This window comes from Strongylocentrotus purpuratus, unplaced genomic scaffold (genome assembly GCF_000002235.5).
Source record: "Strongylocentrotus purpuratus isolate Spur 01 unplaced genomic scaffold, Spur_5.0 spur5_scaffold_5, whole genome shotgun sequence".
Taxonomy (NCBI): Eukaryota; Metazoa; Echinodermata; class Echinoidea; order Camarodonta; family Strongylocentrotidae; genus Strongylocentrotus; species Strongylocentrotus purpuratus.
Window position 1 is genome coordinate 23,824,706 of NW_022145611.1, and position 25,282 is coordinate 23,849,987.

General features: G+C 36.2%; 1 protein-coding gene across 1 annotated transcript; it reads right to left on the minus strand.

The window, feature by feature from the left end:
* Positions 1-2,888: 2,888 nt before the first annotated feature.
* Positions 2,889-22,531, minus strand: LOC105444035 (CAAX prenyl protease 2). The gene is made up of 9 exons (XM_030998325.1): positions 22,353-22,531; positions 14,380-14,485; positions 11,655-11,735; positions 9,514-9,574; positions 8,914-8,978; positions 8,450-8,558; positions 8,067-8,138; positions 7,203-7,265; positions 2,889-5,390 (listed from the first exon to the last, which is right to left on the minus strand). The coding sequence occupies exons 1-9, from the start codon at positions 22,478-22,480 to the stop codon at positions 5,149-5,151; spliced, it is 927 nt and encodes a 308-aa protein (XP_030854185.1). The 5' UTR covers positions 22,481-22,531; the 3' UTR covers positions 2,889-5,148.
* Positions 22,532-25,282: the final 2,751 nt, after the last annotated feature.

Sequence of the window (25,282 nt, forward strand, 5' to 3'; positions counted from 1 at the left end):
ACATAAGAACAGTGCACATGAATGTTAAAGCGTGTCTGCACTAGTTTGGCCAGGGGGGATTAGACCTCCCTGCATGGTCACTGGCAGGTGGTTATCTCATCAAATCAGCTTACAATTAACATAAGAAAAAGGGGACCATGGGGATCAATGGTTACCGCTTAGGCATTGCTGGCTGTATGGAGGATGCAAGTACCGTAGCTACAAGTAGTGCAGTCCCGCTTTAAGACATGGAAAAGCAATTCACATATATCACTTCACATGAAGAAATCAGTTACAGCACATGGCATGAATGAATGAAAGAGTGAAAATAAATTAATTCACACACTTAAGTGTACCAATCACCCCACATAACAATTTGTGTTCAGCTAGAATGAATAGAGTGACGAGTCAACCTCAAAATAAAATTTAACCTGGCACTCTATGGGGGTGATGGTTAACAACATGATGATGAAATAAAGAACACAAATACGGTGTGCATAGTCAGAACCCAAGTCTGATTTGATTTCCATGTGCACCCTATTCTACTATGAGCAGGTATGTACAGGTGTGTCAACTAGTCTACTCACGAGTTACACCTGTGCTTATTCAGAGTGTATTTGATATCTCCTTATAGAAGATATATTTGAAGCTAGTAATATTTCAATTAAAGTATAGAAAAATGGAACCCATATCACACTTGGCATAATATATTCCGATGATTGGTACATGTCCTACATGTGGTGGGGAGTCACCTCGTACAACCACTAGTGCTAAATAAAAAACACTTTATTTGAGGCAATATCTGGTTGTAAATGGAAAAATAGATGTTCTCACACAAAGCATTGATGCATACTAAATGATCTGCAAGCTTAATACATAGGTATGTCCATACATAGGTATGTCGCTGTGTTTATCCCATACATCTATGTTATATCATAATTTTACAACAATTTTTTTTTCTTTATTTTTGGTTTCCACCTCTTATAGGAATAATGTTAATAATGTTTTATTTACCCAGGGTAGCCACTTCAGTTATGAAACTGCTCTTCCATGCAGTGGGCCCTGTATAACATAATATGTTATTACTACCCTTCTCCAATATAATATGGTGAGCGCCTAGCTAGAAGGCAGAAGGTCCCATTGTTATAAGTCTTTGGTATGACTCGGCCGGGGTTCGAACCCACGACTTCCCGTTCATGAGGCGGGCGCTCTAACCACTGAGCCACCATGCTCGGTATGAGGCTCTAATTTGAACACACATCCCTATGTTAGAGCGCTGGAAAATATGGCTGTCACTATATTGAACATTCAACACACTTAATACTATATTTGCAAAAACATGTATAAGTGCATAGATCTAACACATTTTCTTTATATATTCTCCACAACATAAAAAAGATACAAACTTTAGGCACATTTTGTGATTGTCCTAATATCAACTATAGTAACTAATCAACATAAACACACACACAACCAATATTCAATACTTTACTATCATCAGTCATACGCTATACTCCCTATGTTCCATAAAACACAATACCTGTAAATTATGTACATTCCATAAAACCCTTGCCACGGGTGTATATATTTATCACTAATATCACATTAGACAAAACAAGAAAATATAATTTATCAATAACTAAATACCACATGATAATATGTGGCACTTATTGCCATTTTAGTATGGAAATACATGTATACACACTTTTAAGCAGAAAGACAATGCATAAATATTTTCTAGGCTAGAAAATCAAATTTCCTTAATTCATTCTTATGTATGAATCAACAGGGAAGTCAACCCTGATATTTTGTTGGTTTTATTTTGTTAAGTTGGTTTTACAAGAAAAATTGAGAGGAAAAGGATAGTAATTCGATAAAAAATAAGAAATTAAATTGTTTTGAAGTTGTCATCATTGTGATCAATCAAACACATATTGGCAACCTTGTGATGTATCTAGCCAGGTACCCTCGCAATTGCTCTATACTAAAAAAAAATTAAAATGTGAAATTTGCTATTTTCCCTAACAAAAAATTCAATCATACATAAACCATAAATATAATTATTGCAAATATGTTTTTATACCACCCCAGTATGAACAAACCTATCATCTGTCATCAATAACTAAGAAAATGAAAGTTTATGAAATTTTATGAAATTTTATGAACAGAGTAAATTACAGAGGACCTAACAAAATATGTGACGGTGTTGCTAATTTGTGTTTAATTGATCTCAACTATAAATGTTCAGAACTTTCCTATTTTTAATCAGATATTGCTCAAACTATCACTAATTTGTTAATCTCATTTTTAATAATAATAATACATAAGATTTATAAGGCGGCAAATCCACTTGACAGTCAAATGCTCAAGGCGCATTACTAATACATGTACCAGAAAAATATCAGGGTGGACTTCCCCTTTAAAGATAAAATCAGTACAATGACTGAGATCGTAATTGATGTTTTACTGCATCTTGCATATATGCCTTTGTTTATCCAACATGACATATCTTGGCGCGCACACACATTCCTCTATTCCTGATGATAATCTTAAGTTGAGGGTAAAAAAAGAACTCAAAATGGTTTCCATCAGAGTTTTTTCCCTGAAATAAAGGTTAAATTGATTTGTAGAAAGTAAGGTTACAGCAACACGTTCATAAATCACTAACAGATCTGATTTCAGTTCAGTGATACTCAACAGCAGCTTCTGGAGTAATCATAACCACATATAACAGTTTTCCTACACAGCAAAATCTTTTAGTGTAATAGAGTCTTAAAGAGAATCATGTCTGTCGCTTTAAAATGTAGTGGTGCCAACATCATTTTTGGGGGGTGCTCTGCTCGTTGAGTGGGGTTGCAATACTGTTCCGATGTTATCATAAAAATTATATTATGTAATGCTTGAACTGAACCATTCGCCACCGCCTTCTAAAAAACAAATGTGTAATAATTCACTTTAATTGTGCTTAACTTGCAAAAATAAGAAAAGCAATTATTTGAGAAGAAAAAAAAAACGAAATGCAGCGAATGGCAAAGCAGTGTGCAAAACTAGGGCGTGGCCCTCGTAAAGCTGTAATGGTGGCCGAGGGGTGCAAAGGCATCAAAGGCGTGGTCTCTGGTAAATAAATGCTAGTGACATACATACACAGTAAGTTCATTTCCAATTCATGACATCTGAGGTAAGGCACTTCATCTAATTGATACTCTCTTTACACAGGAGCACGAAGATGAAACATGGATATATAATCAGGCTCATAATGCAGAATTTATACGAAAAAACCTCCTCAAATAATCTGACAATTTTATTCTCTACTGTTTGCTGGCTATAATTGCCAGAGCTAAGGCTGGAAAATTAATTTCCAAATGTCTTTGGAAGTGCACAGGGATGATGTCCTAAAAATATGACATGTGTTATACAAGAACAGAATGTTATCATTATCACTTTTGTGTATCTTATTTGATAATTGATGTATTATGATAAATTCTAATGCTGACGGATATCTGACACTTCATTAATTTTCATAATAATAAACACGTAACAATTCCCTGATTTATTTACTGGCATCCTTAGTCCGTTAAAAACAAACTTTTATTTCCTGATGTTTTGGGCAGGGGACGCTAAACAATTGAAAAGAACATGACTTATGATGGGGATATGTCATTACATTCTAACTCACTGCCTATGTTTGGTTATATCCTTGGAAACGGTTAAATGCATGTAAAGAATGAGGACCTACTCTAGTTGGTGTATAAGATGCTATAACAGGTGTTTGATGGTGTGGGTGCAAGGCTACATTGTGTGATAAAATATGCAACAAGGAAATATGATGCCAAACATTTTTTTCCTTTTACTTCACACTATACATGTAGGTGTATGGAGGCACTGGAGGGAACTGTGGTTCTTTACTGCTCTTTTCATCACTGATCTTAGGACATGGTCTATATGCTAGAAATCACTAGAATGGAATGTTGCAGAAAAACAAAATTCAAAATGATGGTGTACACTAACTATCCTACTACCTATCCACAGTGCCTCTTAGAAGCAAAAACATCTGACTTCATCAGTATTCTTGTCACAGTCTTGTACAAGACAGCACATGTTTTTGCTTAATCTATGACAAAGGAAAGAGAAGGTGTCACTGGTAATGACTACCGGTACAACTCCTCCTAAATGCTGTATTGGATGTTCTTCCTTGTCACCAAATCTATTAGGTAATGGCATATCAGGAAAGAATGATGATTGGTGGCAATAGATGTTTGGCAAAGATTATTACTGTCATTACCTGGGACAGCACACACTTGGTGCGGATGCTGCAACATCATTCCGATCCGCACGACGGAGGACAACAGCCATCCTGAATGACAGACCTCTGGGACCCGTTTGACAAAGCCTTTTTTCAATGACAAATAACAAAAATCAGTGACAAATTTGTTGATAACCATTATTTCATTAGCTTATAACTAATCCTGTCATTTGTCACTGATGACAAGTTTTGTGAAACACCCTCCTGGAGAGACAGCAAGATCTAGCGTCCACTAGATTTAACCATCTCTTGTGATGAGAACGGTCGACTAGAGGGGATCGTCCGAGTAAACCGGAAGTGGTTTGATGTGGTCTCCGCTCATGTATTAAAATTGGGTAGGGATTTTGTGTACTGTGGTGGATTGTAGAGTGTCATGGCATTAAGACCTCTGAAAAGGAGTCTTTCTAACTGATGGAAGGAGTGGACATGATGAGTGCTAGTGGTCCTTCCTGGCTTGCATCATGATACATGCCACGATGGCACAACCCACAATCCGCCCATGCATCGAATGAGAAAACAGATCCAGATGGTGTTGAAATCACAGAAGAGCAAGATGATCACCAAAGTTAAAAAAATGAACATCATTGGTTGTAACGACCCTGACTTGTGCTATCACATAGGGTACTGACACACCAGGACAGCACGGAGAGGGGATTACCTAGAAGAACTCCTTAGTTACTAAGGTTCTCCCTTTAACTATCACATATGGCATTGAATTACCAGTGTCAAGAAAAAGTTATCAAGAGATTTTTGATCAACATTCTTTTGTATGATCTTCATTAGCACAATCCAGACTATTGCAGTGAGTATTGAAACACCAGGACGGCAAAGTGAGACGGCTACCTAGGACGACTTCATCATCATCATCAAAGCTCTATCGTATGCTCTTGGGTACTGAACTCCTCGCTCCGACTATCGCACATGGCATTGACGTACCAAGACGGCGTTGTGAGAGGGTAGAGGAGGAAGAGGAATGTCACTAATCCGAAGATGAAGGTAGCTGTGATTATTGCACGATGTCTAGGACTGTGGTGGAACACATGACCTATCTCTGGGAAACCCATGTAGTTACAGAATGAGTGGCAAATGAATGGCCCTGCCAGGTGGCCTAGAGGGTAAAATAGAGAGAGAGAGAGAGAAAGAGAGAGAGACAATGATCAAAAGATTAGTATAATGGAAAGTGTAATATAATCCTCGTTTATGACTACAAAATTGTTTGCTAACTAGAATTATCACTGCTGTGAAAAGCAAAATATTCTGCTTCCTAATAAATTGAATACAAAAAAGTGATAATTATCAAACAAATGCTGTACTCATCTTGTCTAGTCTAAAGATACTTTTTGTAGTTATACATATCAAATTTTAATAGTAATGGACCAAGTCCAAATTTAACATATGATTTTCTATGATACATGCATTCATGCCTTTAATAGCAGGCCTATCACCTTAAACCTAATCAGTATTATACCATACTCGATGATGTCAGTATTACACAATACTTTGGGCTTGCCCTACTTCAACTGCTGTATAGATGTTGCCGTTTTTTCCTCTATTGCTCAGATCTGTGGCTAAATCTCCACTTTTATTTTCTTATCCCTCCCCCCCCCTTCTCTCTCTCAGTCACTCTCTATCTGTCTTCTCGTCTCTCCTTCTTTATCCCCATTAACATAATACAGACTATCATAGGCTTTGTTTTCTTACCACTAAGCCTCCTGGAACATTCAAACACACTCAATGCATACCAGGAGGATACGAGTGCTAGTCCCTGTATGTAAATCTTCCATTGGGGTATTGTTGTTCACTGAGTTAATCCTAATAGATCAGATGCCTTAACAGGGTGAAGATCTAATCTCTATTAAAACATCTGTATGGGCTCAATGAAGGTGTGAAGGGTATTGATTTGTTAAGACTAAGACTTTTTAATAAGAATTTAAGAATCTTTGTATTTGAGTAGAGTGCTCTGCAGGAAGTGCACTCTATTCATGATGATTTTTGTGTACATTATCATCATGGAGGATATTGCCAATAAAGTTAGTTCATAGTATGTGTATATATAACAATTCACAAAATTGTACTCATTTTTTTTCTGGGAACAAAATATATATTTAGTGAAATCCAAACAACAATACCCTAATGCTTCATACAGACAACTTGTCTTGATAACTACAAATTATTTGAAATTGCATTCTTTTTTAAAATACTAAATTAGCATAAGAACATGGAAACAGAACCCCAATACAGAATTCAGTTCAAATTAGGTGAGTTGGTCTAGCGGTACAGTCAGCCATCTGCGTTTTTCTATAAGCTAACACCCATACATCTTTCCTATGTTGATTCTAAAGGACGATCCCAGACTTCAATAATCATATATGATTGATGATCTACATTTGCATAAAGCATGAAACACACACAAGCACACACTGGAGATTCAAGTCTAGCAGTATATGGTGAGCTTCCTGTCTCGTAAAAAAAACCCAACTCTGACGGAACCCAGTTTGAAACCGAAACACATCTTTTAAGTGGTGGCATTAATGGTCTATCCCTAAACGCAAATGATCAAATTTCTCATTGATACATAACTATAAAAAGTTAAAAACCACTTACAAACGGTAAAACACACACAGGCATTACTAACACCTAGATAGTCACCGTTTGTACAACAGTAAACCTTTTCATCTAAAAAAGTTACCTAACTCTGTAACCAAATGAGTACAACTGACATCATGTCCTTATCAAGCTATTTATCATTTTTATTCCATCGCTAAGTTTATTTTGTTCATTCATTTTATTAAAAAATAAAAAGGAAAGAAAGAGATTATGCACAGATTGATAAGGTTGATACTTCATGCACAATGAGGGCATTCTGGGTGGATTGAGGTGTCAGTTTTCAAGAATACAATCTTATGATAATATAACTCACCTGTTCTTACAAACAAGAATGCAGAGTAGGCACCAAATACAGTTGTGTAACATGACTGAAAAACTAAAGCAGAGAAATTAGAAAACAAAATCAATATTCAAATATGGAAATATTAAAACAATCCAATTTCATTCATGGGGTTTGATCAAAATGTTATGGCACCCAATGTTCTCACATGGGCTATCAAATGGCTTTTTTTTTACTCTTGAGAAAATAGGTTGAGTTAATGAGTTTTTTCCACAGGAAGTCTAACACAATACATTCTAATTTGTACAAGTGCAATGTACCAGAACAAAGGGCTGTCATCCAAATTACATCATTTCTACACAATATATTGTCTGTTAGGAGCCAAAATGGCATAAACTCCTACGTTGTCTGTTCAGCAAAATGGATGTCGTTTTAAAGCTAAAACCTCAAATTTTGTGATCCTTTTATTATTTTTAGATGTCACATGTACATCGTTGTACCTTCATCTGTTACATAACAGTAACAAGTAGTGATGTTTTCTTGTTTGTGGTGTTCATGCCTGAATGTATGAAGAAAGAAAATTGTCTGATTTTGTAAAACAAAATTGTTTTCCCTGGTCCTGTACGTCACCCCGCATACTCATTAGAATAAAACCTCATTAGCGGAGCTTTAGTACAAATTTCTTTGCATTTAATAACACGGTCACAACTAGCTATGATATCACCACAAAAGTCTTTATTTGTGCAATTCATTTTAAAGTTAAAGAGGTAGATGGGTTCTGATCTATCCCTTACGTCACAGGTCAAATAGCCATGGACTTGCCCTGTCAAGAATAAGCCCCATACTGTACTTAGCCAGACAATCTTCTTGTACCAATACTGACATACTTATACTTACAAGCTGTAAGAATGATTGCTGATAAAGGCTCTGATCCAAATCTTAATCGTTCAATGATGTGGTGTATATGAGCTACAGGATGACACAACAGGAGGATAAACACACAACAAAATAATTCATTAAATAACAATTTCATTTTCAACTGACACAATATTTGGACAGTTTCAAAGAGATGAACATTTAAATTTTCTTGTGTAAAATAAGAAGGTTTGGGGTACAACTTGATTGTAATTAGTCAAAATACTCACAAGCTCTAAAATAACAAGTATGTTACCTAAAGGTTTAGAATCACAAATGTTTAGAAATAGGGTATGTGACACCTGCATTCACAAATGCTTGATCCTGTTCACATGTATCCATTGGAATAACGTGTTTGAACTAACCTACTCCAAAGAAGAGAGGGCACACGATAACAGCTGTTGGACAGCCAAAGCAAGGCACTAGTAGAGGCAGCATACAAGCTCGAAATACAAACTCTTCTGTAAATGGAGCCTGGAATGAGAGAAAAGGTAAAGAAAGTATAACTATTTGCAATGCAAAGTTTGAATACTGATGACAGCTATGTTAACATGTTTGGATTCCATACATTCTCTAGTGGTTTAACAAAAAATAGTTTTATTACTTTTTCTTTGGTAAAGAAGTTTGCAGGTCTGCCACCTGGTTCCACTTTATGCTTTTTTTTCTTCTCCAGATGGACAGCCTAGAACTGTAAAGCCTATCTGGAGCAGTCATGCATTAGGTTAAAGAAAAGAGATGAATATTTAATTACTTTGTAAATAAAGGTAAATTACTAAAAAAAAAACTACATGTGTAGTATGTATTGCAGAGGAGAGTGTATGATACTTACAATCAAATAATTTCTCAGCCACACCATTTGTGATGCGATATTGCTCCCGAAGACACCTCTTTCTACTGCAAGTAATACAAAATAAAACACACAATTTGAAATCATCTTTATTGATGATCGAGTAAACGTGGACAATGGCGTACACATGACCTTGAAACCACCCCCCCCCCACAACAAAAAATTGACAATGTATAACAAAACTGTTCAATTTTTCATATTTCCTATTTTTAGCCTGATTTTATGCAAGTTACAGGAACATACAGGTATAAAATCTCATCAAGAAATATCACTTTGCGAGTCTGATCTGTGTTCGGGCAAGAACCTGCATTAGTAGCATTCAAATGAAAAGAAAATACCATTATAAAATTGAAAAGACTACATACAGCCCTTTGTAACCAAATCAGTTTGGTTTATCTATTCCGTTTCATAATGTAATTACAGTACTTTACATAGAAATTAGGGGTTGCACTTTGCCATCCATGAATCAATAAAGCGAGTTATGCTTGGTTAAACATGTACTACATCAATCACATCAACCTGGAGAATTGAGCTTGGCTATGAATTGTTATACTATAAATGATATGTTTTGGCTGGTCATACCAAATGGTACATCATGAGATCCATCCAAATAAAGCATGTACAAAGGTCCTAGAAAAAGAACCTGTAGAAGAGAGAGAAAGAGAACCAACAAATGAAATAAATCAAAAAGCCCAAGTAACACTTCTGCAAGGATTACAACCTACTCATTTACATGTACATTATTGTAAAAACAACACAGAAAAAAAATGAAGAAATGAAAACACTTGTAAATGAAGAAATTATCAATGCCATACAAAGTCAGAACAGCGCTGAATAAATAATTTTTTTTATTTCAAACGCACCAGAGCCTCTGGAATGTGCTACGTCTGAACTAGAAATATGGATAAAGGAGAAGTTTTTCTATTCTTGCTTAAAACAAGTAAATACTAAACTTGTATGCATGAGACTAACACCCAAAGTCATTTATCTCTTTAATACTTATCAGGAAATAGAAATAATAAATCACTTAGGTACTCTATGAACATTAGAAAGTGAAAGAATAGTTATCTCATTAATCTAACAGAGTATCTAATCATTCATTATTTTGCCTAAACAGAGTTTGTTTAAGATGGTTTTGGTTTAAATATCTTTTCCTTGTAATACACATCATTGGTACAAAACAGAAGATCTCAGTACACTGAGAACGGGTATATTTACTACATAAAAAAAGAAGAGGAAGATTTTTTAAAAATCAACTGCATCCCTAGACTGCATAGCAATAAAAGAAAGCCAGACAAAAGGTGCCATTAGATTTAGTGAATTTGGATTATCATCCACGTTATCTCTACAGTATCGCGTAACACTTCAATGCAACCATGAACATCCCAGACAGACGGTGTGTGTTTTTTGAACAGCATGAAAATTTACGAAAGAAAACTACAATTTTGAAGAAAAGCATTTTCCTGCAGTAGCCTGTTTATTTGGTTTGAATCTTTCTGAAAGACTTACACCAGGACATAAATTACCCAGTAATGCATCCCAAATGACCAATTTTCATTTAGTTTATGAGTTCAATCATGAATATTTGCGACTGAGCATGGTTTATGGAAGCATTACTACAGCATTGCAGGTGGCTTACATTACTCAGTGTATAATTCTTAAAGAATATAGAGATTTTCTTTAAAGAGTATGGTAGCTGCATTTACACTGCAAGCAAAAACCAATGGATGTGGGGCCCGTTTCACAAAGCCTTTTTTCAATGACAAATGACAAAAATCAGTGACAAATCTGCTGATAACCAATCAGAAGCAAGGATTTCAGTAGCTTATAACAAAAACTGTCATTTGTCACCGATGACAAGTTTTGTGAAACGCCCCCCAGTTCATATTACAGAGTTTTATTGGATATTGCTAGGCAACTACCTCAAAAAACAACGAAAAACCCAAATCTATTAATCCACCACAGGAGTGATGATTTTTTAACCACCGGCCAAATATCTCCAGTATTTTTTTGTAGTGTAAATGCTCGCCCTCAAAACAGGGGTGAATTGTTCCATTTTGTGGTCACTGACTCTCCTTGCTTAAACGCTACCATGTGCAGATCAGCCACAAGTGACGCATTTGTACAACTCTAAAGCAAACACTGACGGTTATTTTTTCATGAGTTTATTCCTGTAATGTGTAAATGGTAGTTCCAAAACTGATGGTTTTCAAATAGGTCTTTTTGGAATGTAAATGGGCCTAATATTGCTTTTGCATGGCTTGCTTCATTACACAGGGAATATGCTTAATCGAGGTTAATTGCCTCGGCCTATCTATATTTACATTCATAATTACACATTTTCACAAATTATATGACTCTGGCCATAGTTACTAATAATTTCAGGTGCAGGTATACATTCTAAGATTTATTAAACTCTTTCTCTCTCATCCTCTCTCTCTCTCTCTCTCTCTCTCTCTCTCTCTCTCAGTCTCCCTCTCTCTCTCTTTCTCTCCCACGAGTCCCATCCTTTCCCTTGCCTCTTTCTTTGTCTCTGTCTCCCCCATAATATCTTTCTCTCTGTCTATCTACATCTGTCTGGTTTGTCTGGCCGTCTCTCCCCCCCCCCCCCCCCCTCCTCTGCCTCTCTCTCTCTCTCTCTCTCTCCTTTTCCCTCCCCCTCCCTCTATGTGGCGTATATTTTCCTCTCTCCCCCTTTCTCTTCTGTTTAACATATATCTCACCATAGTTAGAACTAGTGGCACAGTGATGGCGGCTAGAAGACCTGGATTTCTCACACCCAGATGCTGACATAGTGATAATCCCTGAAAGATAAAAGCAGAGTTGCAAAATGATTTTTCAATATTCCTTTGAACAATATATCAATAAATACGAAATGAAGTATAATATGGATATTAAAATAGCGTCAGTATCCGCCAGGCTCTGATGCTCATGGCATTTTACACATATCACCCTGGTTATAACCGAGCTGCCAAAGTAACTAGCGCTCGAGCACATCAGGTACCCCATTTACACCTTATACATTCAGTATAAGAAAAACCCTTACTAATACCTTTCAAAATCAAATACTTATTTCTTTTACTTAACATCCAGTCTATGTCTATCTCAAATGCCTCCCCCCTAAAAATAAATCAATAAAAATTCTATATAAAAAGCGTTAACAATTTGGGAAAAAAATAGAAAGTTCCCTTTTTTGAAGCATTAAAACAAACAATCCTAAATTTGGCTGATTGACCAGAAAAATTAGTATATCTTGTTTGAGTAGTTTCACTGGATAAAAGGTAAAGCAACCATATGATCAAAAAAGCAAAAGCCACTAGAACTATTCATGACCTTTACACATTTCTTTACTCACGAAATGTACCCCTTTAAAGAACAGATGTTCATAGGCACTTCCTTTCTTTTCTGATTAATTTGATCATGTTACCGGATTCTACTACTGATTGAATCCTCTGCTTGTCTTCTTCAGCTCGATGTCTAACAAGCTTTCCTTCATCGACAAACCTGATCGTGATAAACAATGTCTGACATATCATGATCAGCAGAGGGCCACAGGGTTTAGGATTACAAGGATACAAGCTTGAGGTTCCTTGTAATCTCAAGAAGTGCCAATATGACAGTGTATACACGGAAGCTGCAGTCTATAGTATATGGGTAGGGCCATAATAAATGTTCTGCTCCAGTATGTACAAGGTTACCTATATATTCCTAATATTTGGATTGGGATTCTGTTTTACAGATAAGGTATGGTTTTATATCCTGACCCCCCCCCCCCTCCCCCCCTCCCCCCCCCCAAATATAAATAAATAAATAAAATAATAATAATAACAAAACCAGGTGGGGGAGAAAAGAAGATCTAAAATGAGATGGACTAGTTTTTTTTTCTTCAAACTATATTTTTGTAATGCTCGTAAATAGCCATTTGTCAATGGGGGGGGGGGGTATTCCGTATCACTAACACACCAACTAAAACTCTGATTTTGGTAATCAATATTAATCTCAAGAGATAAAAAAAGATAAATTCCCATTTCCTTATCTATTAAATATCTCATTTACCTTCCCTTCATTGATAGTCCCTCTATTTTCCTCTCTAATCACCCCCTTGGCAAATTCTTGAAAAATACATATCTATTGATTCTATAAATCATTATTATTAATACTATCATTCACTTTTTGGGGAGATTGAATACCTAATCTTTCAAGGCTTATCAGAAGTCCTCTTTTGCTACTACTCGGTACACACAACTGCAAATATTATTTAACCATACTAAAACATTATTTTATAGTACTTGTTCTTGTAAGTAGATCCAAGCTCCCACTATCTGAAAAGATCAGCTACTTCTCCTTTCTACTTCCATCTTTCACCCATCAGCTTTATGTATTTTTATAGATGTACCAGGGTCCTCTATGATAGACAAAATTTCCATTCATATCCCATTTCCCTGAGCCGCCCAAACCCATTACAGAAGAGTTAATATCATAATACACTAGAATATTAAGCGGGTCTTTTAATGCCAGCCTTATCTTGATCTTTTAAGATTCTAGGAGTATTTCACAACGATTCCAGCCTAAGCCACATCTCTCTGGTTTCACTGATGAATATTGATTCTCACATCACAGGTTGGCAGTCCAACCATCAGTCTAATTTTGGTGTTCAGAGTAGAGAATTTTTGATCAACAAGCTCTATCATGGTTAGGGAATTCAAGTGATGGTCCACAAACCATCCTGATGCTTTTCGGAAATAAAGAGGGAGAAAAGGGGGGTTGGGGAGAGCTAACTAGCATACATGAGAGATTAAACATACATGTACATGTACATGTACATGTATGATCCTTGCAAGAATATAACCCAATTCAATCATATTGAGTCCTATACATTATATGCAAACCTGCTGGGTCGATCAATCTTTTTATTTGATTTTTACATTTTTACATTTTGATGAGAAAAAGGAAGATGCTATATGTAGCTATTCTACATTTGGGAATTTTCTTTACCCATCCAAACCCTGGATGGAGAGAAAAAAATGAAGATACAATGCCTGGGGGTGTTTCACAAAGATCCTAAGTTGAACTTATCTTTAAGTTGGACTTAACAATTATGGAAAGCTGTTAGCATCTTCGAAAATCTTTGAAAATATTTTGTAAAAGTGATTTTAAAAGGCATAAAATGACGAATCAAATCATTCTCTTTTTCTATTATCAAGGAGATTTCATGTTCTTGATAATACTTGAAATTTTTGCTTTTGAATATACAGTGTATTTTATTTTAAGGCTAAAAATGGGTCTCCATATTGTTTAAGTCCAACTTAGACTTAAGTTCGATGATTGTGCTATGATAATCACATATGAAGTTTTCTTACGCCTTGAGCGCCTTGAGCATTTAATTAAAATGGATAATGGCGCTATATAAATCTCATGTATTATTATTATTATTATTATTATTATTACCTGACTGTGTGGTACCTCACTGCTGATTAGAAGAAGAAACAATGGGGCTGCTGCACAAACTACAAACACACTTAGAGTCCGCTGTTTGATCGTCTTAGGATGGTCTCTGCAATGAAGGAAAAAATAAGATGTACTTTAGCAGCTCAATACTTATGTTCATTGTCATTTAAATATGTATATGTGATGTTACTGATGTACAACAAAAAAAATAAAATAAATACAATTATCACATCTATGTACTTACCAAGTTAAAATTTTGAGGATTTATTAGGATGTATAGGGATAAATAGGACACAGTTGGTAGTACATACAACATATAGGCCCGAATTCACAAAGCAAGGTTTGAGCTCTGACCAAGGTTTGAGCTCAAACCTCCTTTTGTTTCGCCAAACCTCCTTTTGTTCTTTACAAACCAGGTTTGTAAAAAACGCGTAAAACGCGTCATATGACGTACGAAAACCAAGGTTTGTCGACAAACCTCCTTTGTGAATTCGGGCCGTAGAGTTTCCTCTTTGTTCATAGAAATTTAAGTATTATGTTAAAAAGACAATAGGCTAGAATTTACTATGGCCTTTGTAATAATCCATTAGTACTTATAACTTAAAACATGCCTGCCATAAAATTTAATATCTGTATACACAGAACACAGTATTTACTGTACATACCGGTATTACATTTATCTTACAAGTTTTAGATTTCAATTACAATGGGAAAGATAAATAGCAATAAACAATGATGAATATCTACATGTATAACTGGTAAGAGAAAAATATTTACACACATTGCTCTACAAACTCATTTGATAAACATCATATTCAGTAATACCAATGCTTCACTACACGACACAACTGTCAACTATTCTTGACGCTGCTGTATGTAATTTGGTAAAAAAGAACCTCTGTTGAATAACATGACTGAAAGGTTTAAAATATAAATACCACTTTAAGAGATCTTGAAAGCATGCATGAACATAAGGAACACTAAATTATGGAGTATGGATTTTGTGTGTTGCCATAGAAACTATTCTGCAATCTTCCAGGCAATGGCCAGCCAAATACAATAGCTGACAGTCTATGTTATTGTGATGTCATGGAGATGGCATGAAGTAAAGCAAATATTGGCATAAAGCATAATACTTCATCTATAAATTATGGGAGAATTATTATTTAGGTATGATTCTAGGGATCATTTTCAAGGTGGGGTAAATGGGTTGAATTTTCCTGTATCTGTAGAACAGATATTGTATAAAATGTATAATTTACCACAACTGAATGGGAAGTAGATTTATCTGATGAAAATATATAGTTTGTACAGATTACCTGATTCATGTTATGCCTGTATGTATTCAAAAGCAGAATTGAACTTGTCATGCGAGTCACACAATTAAAAGACTGTTATTGGGTCATTATTATTATTCAAAGCCAGTTAGGCACAAAATGCGGAAAGTGATCAAGTAAATACTCACAAAGCATGACTTTGATTTCACTTATAATATACTTTCTTAGGAAAACAGTCTTGGTATCCATTGAGGTCAAGAAACTTCATTTCTAGTTATAGTGAGTCACACCATTTAATTCAGGTTTTCACTTTTCATTAAAAATTATTTGTCAATACTCGTATTCGGAGTAGCGTGCAGAATATGGCTTTTTATTTTGCAGCTAAAATGCCTTGTATCTACAATGTAGGTACAGTAATCTTTAATATAATCTTCACAAAATAATGTACAGTGGATAATGGATATCCTGTTGATATGGATTTGTAAAAACATTTAAGTGCCCTTTTTCATCAAATGTCAGGCAAGTCACGCTGGAATGGATGAAATACATCTAGAATGATAACAGTCATACATGTAGTCCCCAAACATACTGTATAAAACACTGCATCTTATGAAATAAGGAGTTATTCTGTATTGCACTAAAAAATATTCCATCACACTTGGACCCAATCAAAATAAATTGCTCCTACCTACCTCGCAGCTCCTCACCGCCAATAACTAAATAACCATTAAAATAAATATTTATATCACCCCCGGGGAAAAAAAGTGCATCCATTGAGGTTCATTGAATGAGATTAATTTTACCTTCCAAGTTTCCATCAGGGGAAATGGATTATTGATATTGCTTTCAATTTGACGTAGCGTTCTCCTGCAATCAATATAATGCCATGTAATTATCAATTGACGCATATTGCTAATTTACAATTTCAGCAATGAAACCCCAGTAAATATGTCAATTTTTTTTTTCCAGCTTTCATTACATATTGTAAGTAGGCATACATGTATTTGTAATTCACATGAACAATGTTGAATACTCATTGATGACTGATGTCAATGTAATATTATATAACATAACTTTATGCAGCTTTATGCAAATTAGACTTAACTAAAAACCTTATAAATATATGGTTTCCAAAGAACTTAAATGTAGTTCAAGACTTTAATAACCAATCATTGACATCTTCAAATAATTATCCTTGGTACAATGTAAACCTCTGAGTACATGGTAATCCTGCATGAAAGAGAAGCCTTACAGCTAAACACTCTCGCTGAAGTCTTGCACAGCTTTCTCTATTACATGAATATACAAACTGCTTAATTCTCTCCATCAGAAGAGCTACATGTAACAATACATTTGTACAGAGCGCATTTGTCCATGCACGCGTGTGAGGTGAGAGTGGAAGAACATCACCAGCATCAAATAGTTTTTCTTTCAGCGCTGGCGCAGCCGACTTTGGATCCATATTTATTAGACACGACCACAGGGGAATCTTGCAATAATGTCATTATCCTCAGTTGGCTTCATTATCAGATCACACAGTCAGTGACAGCTTGGGCAGTATCACAAGCGCATTGACCAAGCTAAGCCAATACACTTTTCCTGGGTTATTACTTTTACTGGATTGAAAGACGGTGGGGAGAAGGGAATTATAATTTCCTAGCTTCATATATTACTGCCACAGAACGGCTATGAATTATGGATGATTTGTTACTTCTGTCCAAAATGATGTCTGTGTATTTACATGTACATGTTACCTAGAATTATATGGTTTGAAATGTACAAATTATCCATCAATGTATTTTCTGTTGAGGAGAGCTATGAAACAGCATTGATCAGAAATTCTCGGAATTTTTCTAGAATTCAACCGAAATACACTTGCACTTAACTGGATACCCGTTGCCTTTGCTAGAGTTGGGTTCAACACATTTTTTCCCCCTATATTACAGATAATACTCTTTTGCAAGTAATTATCAAATTTCTCATGACCAATAAATAAGAAATACTTGAAAGAGAAAAACACGTCCAACAGCCACCAAGGATACATTATTGGTTGTACTCTTATTATTCTACATTTTGTTGTTAAAATTCTCTGGTGAATGATTTCAATACCACTTTCATTTTTTTTTGTCACGATAAACAATAACAATTGCAACAAAGCCTGTCGTATTAATTCCTTTGGACATTGCAATATTGTGTCCCTTTGTTATCATGCCTCACCACTCTCATTCACATGATAAATAGATTGCAAACACAGCACCAGTCAGCATACTGATACAACGCTCAGCCTCAGCAACTGTTGCTATGCATCTGCTTCATACCATCCTCATATTGACGACATCAAATGAGTATTGTATTGAGACAAACACACTGTTTCGTGACCCCAGTAATGCTAGAATTAATTAAGTCACAGGAGTTTGGAGCATTTTGACAATACTGCTGATGAGAGTCACCAAGGAGAAAATAATCATTGGGTACTACCAGCTACCACTGTAAAGTTAATTAGATCAAACACAGTATCTATCAACATAATTAAAATGAGCAATTGTACAAGTTTGTGAGTATTTTTTGAACTACAGTAGTAGTAGGCTCTCATCACCTATGAATTTTTCCTTTACAAAGTACAGTAAGACAATGTAACATCTATCTAATCATATTCTACTAGATGTAGATAATGGTGAGAAAGAGAATAAAAATGAGATGGGGACATAAGGATAAAGAGAATTAGCCTTCATATTACCTGAAAGGCATTCATTGATCATGATTAGGATTTTAAAGGAGGGATTAAAATCAAATTACAGACATCAACACATGTTTATTTGTGACTGAAAATGGAATAATAATACAGAACTTTTCCTCAATACCGGTCATACAAAGCACTCTACCTGTAGATTGCTTAATGTTTATGTGTGTGTACTGTGTGCACAACGTGCAGCTTTGAGCATGTGAGGAATGGCAGCTCCCGAACCGTCGCCCTACTCAGCATTTCCAGAGTTTTTAAACTTTGCTTAAACTCACTGAATGAGCCAAAAGAGCATCTGATTATACTCGAAATTGCACTCGTTGAAATTCAAAAGATGTCTTGTCTCTTTTAAATTTTTTACAACTTCACACTTATAATATATTTATTTCAAACTTTCAAATCTGTATTGCAAAGTACAATTTATAATCAAGAATAATATAGACACTTCAACCAACACAGCAGAATTTACTTCCCCCCCCCCCCTTCCCTCTTTGCCCTCTTCTTATCTGTTTTATTTCTCCTTGTCGTTTCGTGGCTGTTTGTTGTTTTGTAATATTGTCTTGTGTTTTCCAAGTCATTGTAGGCAAAATTTGAAACAATTATATTTTTTCTGGGGGATCCACAAACTACAAGCACTGTTTTTTAGTGGACCCCCCCCCCCCATTTCCTCAGAAATTAAGAATTTCTTGTAATAATTTTATTATGTGCAAAGTGTATTTGTACACTGAATAGTTATCAGAAAAAATTAATTATGTATGGAAAAAAATGTAATATCTTTGTTTATCTTTTTGTTGGAAATGAAATAAATATGAAATCAATTGACTTGAATACCCTTTAGGATAAATACGTTACTTACACATGTACATGAACATGCAGTATCAATATTTACTAATATTTTTTGTTGGTTAATGTACCATCAAATTTTTTTTAAAGGTAAAGACCAGTATTGGAAACGCCCCAATTTCAAAAAATGAAATGGAAGCTCTCATTACCAATCATGTGAAAGAATATGTTTTGACTAATACATGATGATAACAAATTTGCCGGGAAACCGCCTACTAATTCATATATTTGGTAAATTTGTTTCTCTCATGGTCTGTGAGAGATATAGGGTAGTCCCATATACATCTTTCTGTGTATAGTGCTTGTAACTTTACGAAGAATGGGCCAAATTTCTTATCATTTTGATGATTCCAGAACCTTGCAGATGCTAGATGCTAGATGATCAACCTTTTCTGATCGATTCCACAACATTTCTTTCACAATGCAATCACATGACCATAACTGGTCTTTACCTTTAAGCTACTTACATCTACATCCGGGTATCATAATAGGATTATAGGACAATAAAGTATAAAACCTTCACTATAAAAACCCATAGCTTGATAAACTGCACCTCTGCTACATTGAAATATTCATGTATTCATACTGAATGCATTGGGGCTACTAAATGCAGTGTAACCGCTAGACTAACCACAACTGTTTCAGCCTGGCAGTTTCATTAGAGGCCATACATTATCCATCATTCTGCTTCATTGAACAAATTTAAATGTTCTGTGTTTGTGGCTACATTTGGTGGAAACGCCCTCTCCATGACGGCAGGAAACAATGTATTATGTACTGTAGATGGGTAGTCATCTAAAAACTTCAATATATGTAGAATATGTCTTTCAACTAAGAAAATAGAAGCAGGAAAGAGCATTTTTTTTCCTAGATGAACATGCAGATGCCATGTAAACACTCACAAGGTCCATAACTCTTATTCCTGTTCCTCTTCCTCTTCTTGCCTCACAAGCCCCAAGAATCAAATATCAGGAAACAAAATTTCCATTGGCACTGTACACGTATAGTTGGGCTCAAAAGTTTACAACCTGAAGGAAAAACATTTTACTCACATTTTCACGACTACCCTCATTCCTATCAGGAGTCACACGTACATGTATGTCTCACAGTGATTAGTGATGTATATATACAGTACATGTATATACAATGTACATTAACAGAGACCAAACTTGTCTATCTTCCTGAAGTGAGTTGGCAGGAATGAGTGAAATTGTGATAATGTATACTGGTAATGATTTTTTTTTTTTTTTTTAACTTTTGGGACCAACTGTACATGATTTTACAGTTTCAAAGTTAGATATAATTTCTACAAGTTTTGATGCATACAACGGATCCCCATCTTTAATTTCTTATTCATCTTCACAATCACATGCTACATTACATGCACTTTGTTTTGGCTGAGTGGAATTTTTCACTGGCAATTCTGAATTCTCTACATTACAACATTTGGAAACATGAAAGGTGTTCTCATGTTATTTTGTCTACCGGTACTTTATAGAAAATTGCAGCAATAATGACGCATGTACAAAAGCCTGCTCACACATTCTTGCAAACTTGCAAGTCAGAAAAGGAGAACATTTCAAAATATTACCCTAAAACTTAAAACTACTTTATTAAATGTTTAAAGGTGTTGCTTTACAAACCTTCTACAAGCGCACATCGGCCGACATTCACAAAGGAGGTTTGTTGACAAACTTAGGTTTATGTGCGTCATATGATGCGTTTCAGACCAAGGTTCAGACAAACCTTGGTCTGAACCTCCTAACAAGGAAGTAAATGATTGTAATATAATTTGTCCATACTGATCATGCATGAGCCTTAGAAAAGGCAGAGAAGACAGGTAAGAGTGACGCTGCACTGTAAAATAACCTACAGGTAGACAAAACTAACTCTCATGAGACTTTTGTCATGATTTTTGGTACAAGTAGCATATTTGGGATACAAATTATTTACATTTGCTGCAAAGTGATCAACTCATTAGACTGTCTGCATTAACCTTAAGGGCTAAGTGATAATGTAACATATGATATTGATATCACTTAAACTGAACTGGCAAACACTGGTAAACACATAAAAACTGTTTTTTGCGTTGTCAATTTAATACTTACTTTATAATAATAGCGATTAGTATAGCATAATCATCTTTCTGTGTACAGTACTTGTAACTTTACGAAGACTAGGCCAAATTTCTTATCATTATGATTATTTCAGAACCTTGCAGTACACACCAATACTTACCTATATGCGAGATGATCAACCTTTTCTGATCGATTCCACAACGTTTCTTTCACAATGCAATCGCATGACCATAACTGGTCTTTATCTTTAAGGTAAGCAAATCGCTACCCCTCTGGTAGTAAAATCTGACATTTCATATTCATTTTTTGACCGATTTTAAAATGCTTTTATGAGAAGAAAGAAGAGTCCACTAGCAAAGATTAAAGCCACTGTGCAAATTGCAATATTAAATCAGGTGCGGGAAGAGGTGATTTTTGACACATTTTAGCTTTTGTTTACCTGCCTCTCCGTGCAGGCCTAGAGTCTACATGGCCTTTTAAGGGTGCCAGTTAAGGCTAAGTGATATCAATATCATATTTGACAGTATTACATTATCACATTATCACTTAGCCTAGGCCTAGACCTAGTCTGCATTACTTTGCATCTGCATTCTGCAAGAAGAGACTACGACTACGATTCAACATGCAACAGCAACAGACACCTCCCTGAGTCCCCTTCAAGTACACTATAGGCCTAATACTAATTCATAGTTTCATACAGTTAGTAATATTAAGAAAGTCTGTTACGGTCATGAACAAAGAAGAGTGGTCAAGTTCTAGTCTAGATTTCACTCATCATAAAGTGCTTCGGCTGGTGCCTTGCCTCTAGCCTCTGAGCTCGGCTCAGTTAGCAGACGTGCCGCCGTGTCGAGGCACTGGCTGCCCGAGCATTGAAGCGGACCCATACATGTACCCAACCACCTTCCACTAGCTCCATGCATTATACACTGCACATGCCGCTGTAGTATAGCGTGCAGCAGACTCTTCCCTTTCCGGTCTATCGCCCAAATAAACATCGTATTCATTTCTCATAAATCTACTGTAACATCTTCATACCTCGGTAATTCTCTCTTCCACACGTAGAGGCTTCCCACGTAAGCAACAGCCAACAGAAGACAGCTTAGAACAGCTTTTACTTGAGTTAAACAGGGAAAGGCGATCTGCATACTCCAGTATGGAGCCATGTTTACACCCACGACTAGAGCGTAGTACTAGTCTCATTATTTCCGTTACGTAGCTCTCACGAAATAGCAGTTCTTTATCGTGGGGCAGCTGCAGGGGTCGGGGGGGGGGGGGGCGTCAGGTGGGTGGGGGGCGTCAGGGGGGGGGAGCGTCAGGGGGGCGTCAGGGGGGTGGTACAAAAGATAATGTTACCCCATGAGCAATTCTTCAAATAGATTCGTATAAATTAATGAACAATTTTGGGGTTAATGTTCATAAACGTTGAAGACCTAGGGTAGGGCTAGGGTTAGTGTTATTTAAAAAGCTTTAGTCTTGAAATTTAGCTTCATTGGTGAAGTATTTGGTACCCTACGAGCGTTTAGTCAATTTTAGTGGTGGGGTATTTTATAGAGTTGTTCCATGTTATAATGCAAGAAAAAATTACTACTGTCCTTACGATTTATTGTCGAATTGAACAGAGTTTGAAATAATAGGGTCTTCGCGCCTTGCTTTTATTGCAATTTTGTTTTGGTAATTTTATTGGAAATTGATTTTGTTTTTTCTTTTGTTAGTAAATATGAAAAATTGTTGTGTTAAAAAAAACTCCCAATCTGTATTAATATGAATCACAGGAGAGATACTGAGAAGGGGACGGTGACCCTTACAATAATGTACCATGGTAACCATGGTACTTTTGTCCAAATTACCATCCACCATGGTAACCATGGTTACCATGGTGGACAAAAGTACCATGCGAGTGCAACTACCCCTCGATCGTTATACTTGATGCCCCTCGATCTCGATCGTTTGGGCATCATTGAATCCGATGCGTACAAAACTGGTTTCTTCTTTCTGGCTCATCAACGTTTAATGCGGATCCCCAGATGAAAAGTGTTATTTATTTGTATTAGATTTATAATGCAGATTGCTCACACGACTTCCAGTTCAGGTAGCATGCATCTAGACTTGGATAGGTTGGGGCTCAACTTTGAATTCATTTCTCTAATTCGTTCTCTATTACTTTACATGTAGGACTAGATCTACTATAGTGAATTTAACTTTATTTGGTTCATGACCCGAGAACTGAATAGTATCACAATCCATAACTCCGACCCCGTTAAAAACATATTTGAATTAATGAGACAGATTAAGCTGATAAGGATGACTGAAAACATATTGTTTAGCTATTTGCCCTATTTCTTATTTTCTGTGTATAAAAATCCTTTCTAAAAATAATTTGCTCTTCTTCAAATAAATTTTTCTCCTTCTCCCGTATTATGCTATTTCCCTCTAACTCATATACCTTCCGAGTGGCTGTCAACCTTTATGAAAAAGAACCATGGTAACCATGATTTTGCAAGTGTCAACTCATATGTCACTCACTGATCTCGGTGGCTTAGATAGAAAGACTTGTAACTGTTCTCTGTCGTGTGATGGCGATATTTCACGAAAGATCATGCACAGTATTGGGATATGAGCGCCTCAAGCAATAATTATTACGACTTCTTTCATGCCGGTTATTAAAATGTATCAGTGGCATCGTCAGGCCTATATCAAGCGACTGCAAATCGATAAATTTTCTACTCAAATGGAGTAATTGGCCTACTTGTTACGTTGTAGATTATTTGCATTAAAAAAATGGTATAGCTCTACCCCGTTGTAGTGATGGAAAAAATATGGGGATGGTTGGGTGGGGTGGTGGTGGTGGTGGTGGGGTGGAGTGGTGGTGGTGATGGTGGGGTGGAGTGATGGTGGTGGTGGTGGTGGTGGTGGTGGTGGTGGTGGTGACGGTGGCGGATCCAGGGGGGCCCGCCCCCCCCGGGAAAAAAAAACGTGCAAACACACGTGATTTTTACCTTTTTGGGGGGAAGATGCCCCCCCCCCCCCTTGGCGGTCAAGGGGGGGGGGGGGTGCAAATTTTTAAATTTTCGAGGCCCAACAATTTTTAAAAATGTACTCACTACCATGAACATAATTATAGATCACGTATAGTACGGCAATTTTCCGCATTATTCACTCACTTTCATCATTGATTTTGCATAATTTCCGAACATTTATAACTTTGTGTGATTCTTTGAGACTTTTACTTTTCAATCAGTTTACGAACTCAAGAAGAGCAGTGGCGTATCCAGAACATTATGATAAGAGGCGGATGGAATTCCCTTTAGGAGAGGGAGGTTGTATCTTGGCATGTTTGTGGTACTGATTTTTTGTGGGTTCTTTTTTTAATAATGGGCTTCCAAAAGGGGGCACATGCCCGCGCCATCCTAAATATATCATGATGGATACGCCACTGACTATAGTCTACCTTCAAAAATACGTAGACCTCGTGTATAGTCGCACCAATCGTATTGTAAGATGGAGATGGGATATACTCGACAGCGTCAACTCTCATCATAAGTCATTAAGACTAATAATCACCGATATTCTATGCCATGCAAAATGGCAGCCACTTAGGTCGGAATTTCAACTATCTCTCATTTCAGACATATCACGTGGTGTTGAGCTGGCGTGAGGTATCATGGAGAATTCATTTCAATAACATTCTACATGGCTGCTATAAAAAGCTATAAATTAGAAGCCATGGCAATTGGTTAATTCAGTTAAGGACGCACGAGGCACCTTAAAATTAAATGCGATTTGCGGATGAGTAATCATTATAGACGGATAACCGTGCATGGATATAAGATTAATCATTACAGAAAGTAAACTTCATGTGTAGTTTTAGTAAGCCTTATAAAAGAAAACTTAGCATGTACAGCTTTTGGAAGAGACCCCTCAAAAAAGGCGTTTGGGTTTTCATCCTATTGCTTTGATTTTGCTTT

What these genes read in the sequence shown, in the direction of transcription:
- LOC105444035 (XM_030998325.1), bottom strand. Translation starts at nt 22,480, where the DNA reads ATGGCTCCATACTGGAGTATGCAGATCGCCTTTCCCTGTTTAACTCAA. An exon ending in TGCCACTAGTTCTAACTATG is followed by an intron (nt 9,575 to 11,654) that starts GTGAGATATATG and finishes TCTCTTCTACAG; the next exon opens with GTTCTTTTTCTAGGACCTTT. An exon ending in ATCTCATGATGTACCATTTG is followed by an intron (nt 8,979 to 9,513) that starts GTATGACCAGCC and finishes TATTACTTGCAG; the next exon opens with TAGAAAGAGGTGTCTTCGGG.